Source organism: Ylistrum balloti, unplaced genomic scaffold (genome assembly GCF_031769215.1).
Source record: "Ylistrum balloti isolate Yb309-2 unplaced genomic scaffold, AGI_CSIRO_Ybal_v1 Utg369728, whole genome shotgun sequence".
NCBI classification, from domain to species: Eukaryota; Metazoa; Mollusca; class Bivalvia; order Pectinida; family Pectinidae; genus Ylistrum; species Ylistrum balloti.
In genome coordinates, this window is record NW_026781944.1 from 298914 (window position 1) to 308649 (window position 9736).

At 38.5% G+C, this 9736-nt stretch overlaps 1 protein-coding gene across 1 annotated transcript; it reads right to left on the bottom strand.

Annotated features, from left to right (window-relative positions):
• Positions 1–2888: 2888 nt before the first annotated feature.
• Positions 2889–4586, bottom strand: LOC132565620 (uncharacterized). Its single transcript, XM_060230264.1, has one exon. The coding sequence runs from the start codon at positions 4584–4586 to the stop codon at positions 2889–2891; it is 1698 nt and encodes a 565-aa protein (XP_060086247.1).
• Positions 4587–9736: the final 5150 nt, after the last annotated feature.

Below are 9736 nucleotides of genomic sequence, written 5' to 3' on the forward strand. Positions count from 1 at the left end.
TAATCAGTTACGCTCTAACTTCATATCTGATCATGACTGGGTAAAAAAACAATAAGAAAATACCAACATGTCACCATAATCATGAACCAAACTCAAATTCAATAAAGCTATGGCAAGATATGATCAACAGAAAGATTTACACGGAGACTCCTGAAAAAAGTACAAGGAGAATTAGACCACGCCCGTATTTAAATAAGTAGTGTTTCGTTCTCATATAAGTTATACAACAACGGAACCGACAGTCGAATTAACCAACATCAAATACGTCCAGCTTGTTATCGTACAAAGAAATAGAACATTTCTCAATGAGACCACTATGGCGACCCGTAAACCTACCTCATAATTTTTATCAACTTGCAACTTTTGAAACCCCGTATTACGGGTTTGTCTGTCAGTTAACTTCTTGTTTGAAACTCGTGATGATGGAAACGGGCCCCTAGAATATCGAATCAGCTGCAGGTATTGTCGCTATACACAAATGGAAATGAACAATAGGGAAAATCATCACGCTTAACATACAGCTTGTTGGAGAGCTGTCTTGTTGCGTTGTAAGAAAAGATCGAGATAAGCAGTTGATGTAGAAGAGTTTGGCGTGTCTTTGATACAAATAATTTCTTGCATGGTTCAGAAAAGTGATAGATTTATCGTTAGACCTACAGTTTATTTTTTTTGATGCAGTAATAGCGCGTATCCTTGTATACACATCAGTTATCTGGTGATTCAAAAATATGACCATTTTGGAAACGATACACTGAAAATCGATGATAAAAAGTTTACAACTGAATCTCCGCCTAATTATGTGATATATACAGAATTCGGATGATTCCCGATAGAAAATACAATTGAAATTAAAATGAGTTTGATCTATCACAAACTAATGACAGGAGATGGTTAAATATCGAGTCATTCATAAAATATAATTGCACGAAACGGGAGCATTTCACTCCAGCACACTGATTTGTTGTTGTTGTTTTTATTAACACTTAATGATCAATTTATTCGATAGTTGTTGGTGGTATGAAATGCACTTTAGAAGGCGTAACTGTTTATTTATGAAATTTTTTTTATCAGAAACAAGTAAAAAATTTCTCGAGTCAAACTTTCCACTGGCTGTTAAATAGAAGTACCTCGTCACGATAGAAATTGTACAAACAAGAGAGGGAGATCCTTCAAAATGTCTAAATGATTATTTTATTGACAACAACGATTTTTTAATATAGCAAATCTTCTGCTTTGACTACATGGTTCGTTACAAGTCCATTTACTATTCATCATACCTTCAATATGTATATATATTGATGATCTAGAAAGTCACATTAAAATTTTTTCAGACGACATTTACCTAAAAACATCTTGATGGTGCAGATGCGTCGTGGTCCCTTCAGGTGGATCCTCCTTCCTCGGTTGTTTCAGCGCTGTCCACGACAACCTCCATATGTGCGCCGACTGGGGTGATCAGGTCCCAGCCCGGAACCACTCCGTTATCCGCTAGTGACACAGGTGGCGTTTTACTTGGTGTTGTTAAATGTTCATATGCCACCTCCTACGATGTTATGTGTCACTGATGTTTGATCCATAGCCACAGTGAAGCCATTTACAGAGACAGCTTATGAGCTGCCGCCTGTCTGCACCAATGATGCCTTTGACCTGCATAGCTCTCCACATCGACTGACCCACAAATCCTCTGCAACCAACCTCCACTGGAAAGCACCATACTTTCCATCCTCTGTGTTGGCAGTCCTCCACTAGACCCTGATACTTACTCTTCTTGCGCTCATAGGCTTCCATCATTCTTTCTGCCCATGGCACAGAAGTTCCACCAGGACAGCATATTTATTGGACCAGATGACGATGTCTGGCCTTTGATGTGTAACTGCTACCTCTGGTGGAAACTGCATACAACCATTCAGATCTGCTTTCAGCTGCCAATCCCCTGCTGTTCCTCGTAGCCAAGTCCTTTCAACGGTCCCTCCTGTGGTAGGCTCTCCTGCCCGGACAAAGTTTACACATTTCAGCTGTCCCTTGCCCCTTTTTTGTTTCCTCCTGCACTTTTCCAAGGCATCTGCAATGAAGGATAAAACCTTGTCGTGACGCAAGGCGTATCGTCCATCTGTCAAGGCGACTGAGCAAAAAGAAAGGATGTGCTTCAAGTTAGCTGGTCGCCCGCAAAGCTTGCAGCTTGGATCGTCTGACAGCCCCCACGTTGCCAGGTTTTTTGGGCTCGGCAAGACATCGTATACTGACTTGAGGTTAAATTGTAGCCTCTGTGGTTCAGTATACCAAATGTCTTTCCATGTCAGCTTCCTCTGGCGGGCTCCCTCCCAGTTCATCCAACTTCCTTGTTTCTTCATGCCAACCGCCTTGACCATACGAAACTGCTTTTCCATGGCTCGTACTTCCCTCTGGACCATGTGTCGTCGGTCTACAGTTGAGGCTGGTCCCCATCTAGCTGTTGGTGTTGCTCCTAACCCTGTTCTTCCCACAGCTACACTGCCAACAATGTCTGCGTGTCTAAGACGCGACTCTGCATCTTTCACTGCCTGTGATGCCGACCACTTCTTCCTTGCTCTGTTGTTGACCTCCGCTGCTCTTTACCTTCTCATGTTTGCTGTCTCTAAGCATGAGGAATTGTCTAACCTTGGTGACCTTAAATTCCTCTGTTATTGACGTCAGCGGCAACTGGAGCCTTGTTCCTCAGCTGTATAATCCCACACTGCTGAAGCTTCGAGGGACTGATAGCCATCTCCTGAGACAACTGCTTGCCTTGCGCTCCATCGCTTCCACTTTTGTCAATGGTACGTCGTAAACCAATAAAGGCCATAGTACACGAGGTAGAATTCCATGCTGATAGATCCAGGCCTTGTATCTTCCTGGCAGACCACATCTGTCTACTGACACTCGCCTCTTCTCCAGCTGTTCAAAGTATCATCAAAATACTTCCCCAGGCATTTGACTGGCTTCTCGGAGACTGTTGGAATGATGTCCTCTCCAATCTTGAATACCTCTCTGCATACTTTCCCTTTCCTTAGTACCAAGCTCCTGGACTTTACTGGCTTGATTCTCATCCGAGCGCAGCTGATGATATCCTTTATTTCCTCGAGAGTCCATTTTGCCTCCACCACTGTCTTGGTACTGATGGTCATGTCGTCCATGAATGCTCTCAACGGCGGTTGCCGCACACCTCCTTTCATCCATGGCCATCTACTCATCTTCCCGAGTGACTTCACCATTAGGTTCATAGCTGCTGAGAACAGGATTACTAACACAGTGCAACCTGTAACTATCCCCACCTCCAAGCGCTGCCACGATGTTGTCAAATCTCGTAGGGTGAACTTTAACTGAAGTCTGTCAATGTAATCTTCCAACAGATGTCTGTTCTTCTCGGGAACATGGTAACGCTCGAGGGTCAGCTGGACCACCTTATAAGGCATAGACCCATATGCATTGGCTAAATCCAACCAGATCACTGCCAGCCCTCCCTTCTGTTCCTTTGCTTCCCGAATAATCTGTGATAGGACACTTGTGTGTTCGACACATCCCGACACGCATGGGACTCCTCCTTTCTGCACCGATATTTCTATATGCCTATTGGTCAGCATGTAGGTGGTCATCCTCTTTGCCACTATTGCAATGAAAATCTCCCCCTCGATGTTTAGTAGGGAGATTGTCCGAAACTGGTTGAGTAACTCAGAGTTCTCTTCTTTTGGTATGAAGCATCCTTTCGCTTGGTGCCAGCTATCAGTTAAACGTCCTCTTCTCCATACAATTCTCAAGTACATCCAGAGTCTAACTGTCAGTCTGCTACAGTTCTTATAAACTTTATAGGGCACTCCATTTGGGCCTGGAGATGATCCTGCCCTGGCCTTCCTGATGACTTCCCTCACTTCCTTGAGTTTCGGTTCAGACTCATCGAATGGTTGCTCTGGTTCTTCAGGGCGGATTAGCTTCTCATAGTCAGGCAGATTCTCGTTTCTTATTGGGTCGCTATGCATGTCCCTCAAGTGATCCTCCACCTCTTCCTTTCCTGCTGTTAACGTTCCTGATGCTAACCTGTATTGCCTTGCCAATTGTCTCAGATATTTCCTCAGCTTGGCCATCTCTTGTTGTCTCCTGCTCTTATTGATTGATCTTCCCTGCTGTTTCTGTTCTTCCAATCCAAGCCTATCGAGTCCTACATTGTATATGATAGCTGACATTCCCTCTATTTTCCTATCTACCCCACCTGCTGATGATGCAGCCAGAATGGCATCCACGTCTTCGTCAAACTTCTTCCATTCTGCCTTGCTGTTACTTGGTGGCCACTTGATCTTTCCTTTCCTGCCGCTATGATCAGGTCCCTGTCTAGGTTGATCTGTGACTGGTGCTTGTTGACCATGTTCTTCCTCTAAGACCTCACTGGGTGTGTCCCTGTCATTGTCTGGCTCATGGACGCTGTAGTCGCTTTGGTTTGAGTCCTGGACTACCTCCTCCTCCGTCTCATCAGGTTGCCATGTCCGTTGTGTCAGCCGCAGAATCGGTGCACATGCCATTTTGGTCATGTTGATCTTCAATCCCCCTCGTTCTTCAGAGTTCTTCAACAACTGCATGTGCTTCCGGTGTTCAAGCTCAATGTCCTTGGTCGGTCCGATGTTGTATCCCTTGAATCCTCATGATAAGGTCGCTCATCCTCCCCCGCTCTCGCCCGACCTCGGGGGTATCTAAAATACGTATCTGTCTATAGCGAATAAATAAGGTTCCTCCTCGCGGAAGATGTCTTTTGGCCTGCTAAGCCTCCAGACCCTTGGATGTCTGTCTCTCCAAACTGCCTCCTTTCTATCCAGGTTGTCACTGCTCAATTCACGGTCGTCATCCAGACTTTCTGTATTAAGGTAAAACATAACAACCACTTTAACACTATGAATAATTACAGATGATAACAATTGAAAATAATTCATACCTAGATCTCTAGATGTCTTTCCAGGGACTAATCAAGCTCAACAAAAAAGGGACAACCTGCAAAAGGACACTGGGCTAGATTAATTTAATCAAAAAACAATTAGAAGTGGATTAGTGATTAAGCCGGCTGGAACAAGCTACAAAATTTGATTATTTATCAGAATAATTAAATTACAACATCATCATCAAAATTTAAAAAACGATAAAAATGTATTCGTCAAAATTTACACAAACGTTTGATGAAGAAAAATAGAACATACCCTCAAGTCTTAATGCAGCTTTTCCAAAATTTATGCAAAAAAAGAGGGTTTAGATATATTGTTACAAAATGTATGCCTCTGATCAATAAATTTAACATTTCTTCGTTACAAATTGATCTTTTTTTAATTTTTAGATGAAAATTAGTTGTGTCATTTTTATTTGAAGCTTACACACGTATCCCTTCATAATAAAATTTTTAACAATTATTTCTAACGATTATTTTGACAACTTAAATGTGAAAATAAAAGCATTATGTACAAATCTCCTAATGTATGTCTCTGTCTATCAAGTATATTAACTTTCCAATATTAAAAATTAGTCATTTTTGCGTGAATAATTTCTGTTTGCTAGAATTTTCTCAAGTCCCATCGATCGTTGTACATGTAAAGATGGCATCAATGTACGTGAATCAACGAGTCATTAAGACGGACTGCTGTTTATATATAGTAAATAATCTTATAGTTTTCTGATCAATGTACATTTGAGAACTTCGAAATAAAGCTCAGATTTTATATTAATTCAGAAAATGAATACTAACAGTTATAACCAAAACATAGTTCACAGTATGTGAATATCAACAATCAATGAAGTTTATTTTAATTTATTTTTTTTTTCTTTTTGTCTTAATTTATTTACCTACATCCACATATTCCGTTCGTATTCTTGTGTGTGTGTGAGTGTGTGTGGGTGTGTGTGTAATGTATTTTCAAAGGCATATGTACAGTTTACGACTGACATTTGTAACCATTGCTGTGAATATATACTGATCGATTCACTTACAGTAATAAAACAATAATGACGAATCATGAAAACATTATTGAAGAAGTGTACAATGTATATACTATGTTGACGTTGAAACTTACATGTACAATCATTTCAACGAGAAGTGTACGATGCAGCCATTTAATAGCATTTTTAATAGCATAAATAATAGATGCAGCCTCTATGTCCATATCATGTACATTACAAAGCGAAATAAATACAAATTCCACTTCCAGTTTAACGGCTACAAAGTACATACACGTTAATGATCGCATGTGAAACAGTTATTTTTCCAATGTTCATCTAACATAATTTCAAATTTAATTACAGATTTAGCACTGACAACAGTTTGTGGTAAACTATTCCAAAAGTCAATTACTCGCTGACTGAAAAAATGCTTCGTTTTTTGAAGATTTTCTTATCATGACCTCTGGTAATACAATTTTTGTCCATTTGGAAGAAGTTTCTTGTCACTCTATAATAATATTTATCATTTATTATCTTGAATACGTTTATTACATCTCCTTTAGTCCTTCGGTGTTGTAGCGTTGGAAGTTTTAACCTTTCCAGCCTCTCCTGATCAGTCAGATTTCTAAATCCATGGAGTAATTTGGAAGCCCTCCTCTGAACATTTTCGATAAGTTCAATATCTCTTACTTTTGATGGGTTCCAAACACTCGCAGCATACTCCAGATGTGGTCTAACTAGAGATTTGAACAGCAAGGTGATCATGTCTTCATCGAGAAACACAAAAGATCTTCTTATAAGTCCTACTATACTGTTTGCCTTGTTTACAACTTGCTGTATGTGAGTTTTAAAGTTTAAATCCTCATCTATTGTGATGCCAATGTCCTTTTCGTTCTCAACATTTTCAAGATGGATTCTTTCTCCACGGATTCTCCCATATAGTATTTTCATTCCTGAGTTGCTTTAAGCGAAAGAACTTTACAATTATTAGGATGAAATTTCAGCAGCCATTTGTTGGACCATTTTTGGAGTTTATTTAGGTCTTTTTGAAGTATTTCCACATCCTCGATATTTTCTATTTGTCTATATAATTTGGTATCATCAGCAAAGAGTGGCGATTGGGACATTGGTATCTCCGGTAGATCATGAATATATACAACAAATAGTATTGGGCCCAATACGCTTCCCTGGGGAATACCACTTATTACTGGGTGACTGTTAGAGGATTCGCCATTGACTATTACTCGCTGGCATCGGTTTCTTAGAAAATCCTGCATCCAGTTTAATATCTGATGACTAACACCATATCCGGAGAGTTTCTTTAATAGAGGCTGATGTGGCACTTTTTCAAGGGTCTTCATAAAATCCATGTATATGATATCCAGCTCTCCGCTCTTGTCTATATATCTGTCCATTCTTCAAGCACTGTTAATACTTGTAACTGAGTTTATCTTTTTTTATCCATATGCTCAACAATGCTATATCTCTCTATTTTTTCTAGTAGCTTGCCTACAACGCTTGTCAGGCTAACAGGTCTATAATTTCCTGGGTCGGCTTTAGATCCCTTTTTGTAAATTGGTGATATGTTAGCCTCTTTCCAAGCTTGGGGTAGTTTTCCTCAGATAATGATTTTTTAAAAATATCTGGTAATGGCGAACTTATATTATTTCTGATTTCTTTTAAGATTTTTGGATGTTAGTTTTCATTTAAATTCTGGATTATTTTTCCACAATGTCCTTATTAAAGACAATATCTTTAAATAGATAGGTTGGTATTCTATTCTTAAACTCTGGCAGCGCCCCTAGGAGTTCCGTTGTAAATACACTGTTGAAAAATTTGGATATGACTTACTGCGAACTGTCGATCATTTCCATTTAGCCCTCTTAGGTCTGAAGTACTTATTTTAATTTTCCTTTTAGAGACATTCATTCTTGAAGTCGTGTTTTCTGGGTTCAGAATGCTTTCAGATACGTTTTGGAACTTTAAAGAGGGAGGGTGAGACGTCCATATAATATAATAATAGATATAAAAACTATAAGATTTGATTTTCAGAAAAAAAGATGTACGGACGTGATGACGTACAAGTCACGGCTAATTGCTTTGTTGTCTGTTTGCTTTTTAGGCTAAACGTACTCAGTACGCATAGCCTATTGCGACGGCCTTTACAAAATTTACCGATCCTGGCCTTCTCATTGGCTGAAATATCGAAAAGAGTTAGAGTCCTCTAGCGGCAATTTTCTGCGTAAATAATGCCGCGATTTTTCAAATCACTATTTCAAAAGCATCCAAAATTAGCTTATTTTTTTAATAACAACACGATAACTATATATTTAAAAAAAGAAGCACAGTGTGGTTGAACTACTGATAAATTTTGAACAATATATTTTACGGAATTCTCGACATGACGTAAGCGTACAGAACACTGTACGTGCGAGTTGGCGCCGTGATGAAAAGCTAGTCTGGGGGCTTGGTTTGAATTATCAACTAACAACACTTATAAAAATAACTTACAAACAGAACATCAATTTTGCTTTAATCATTGTCGTTGTGGCAAGATCATCTTAATATATAACATCACTTTATCTCATTAGACGTCACAAAATTGGACTGTTCGTCCTACGCGCACACCCGCCGATATGACACTTTTTCAAGATTTTCACATCCACCGCCATGACACTTTTTCAAGTTTTTGAAGATAAATAGTTTGCGCATCGTAGGCTATTGGTGCTCATGATTTTTGAATGATATATTTTTGATACTGTACCGATCATGATGTTGACTTTGTTATAACTTATATTTTTTGTCTTTTAGTTTTATTTGATGAAAGTTGATCGTGCTGATTTCTCAATGTTTGTTGATGTGTAACAAAGTTCCTTGAAATGAAAATATTCCTTCAAACAAAGCGCGTATAAAAAACGCAAATTATACATGTTTATTATTATCAATTAACTAGAACGAAATATTTCCATAACATATTTATTCATTAGCGTGTCATGGTGACATTATCTAATGCATTGGAGATCAGAAATAGTAGTAGCTATAGTGAAAATATTGTAAATTTTGTATATATATGGAAGTCTGGTTTAATCTCATAGAACTATGCCTTTATAGACAAAATTACTGGAAGAAAAGTCTAACCATGATACTTCAAGGAAGATAGGCATGTAAATATATTTAATGTAATTATTTACGCTTTTATCTATCTGAAATGCTGTGTTTACCTTATCTACTTTCCTCAACTACAAATATAATTATGATAAGTAAGGACTATTACTTTGCAATACATTCAAAATAAAGAAGTAGGTATAAAGTCCTTTCGATTTGTTTAAATCCTCATATTGATAGGATAGTAATTGCAACATCTTGGGTATTTTAAAGGTTTTATTTAGTCAACTTCATCATAGAGCTATTTATCATTTGGCTTGTTGGCGATAAATATATGGTTGTGTGTATTTTGTGATTTTTTTTACCTATTTTGATTTGTTCACATTATTGTCGTCAAATTTGAAATAAGAGTTAAAGAAGATATAAAATCACCTAAAATTAAGAAAAAAAGCCTCCGGTTCTCTTATTTCAGTAATTTTTGCATTCCAAAGTGTAGGAGTATGGGGAAAGTAATATAGCTTTGCGGTTATTTGTGAACATTTTTCAATACGTTTATCCTCTCAGTACTTTCATTTTTTGTTTGATAAGTGTTTCTCAGACAATATCCATATTTCTATAACTAATTTGTCTAACCAGTTCCGTGTCAATAACTATCGGGCGAAGCGATCCTTAGGTAATGGCCGTAATGACAATTGTTGTACTTTAC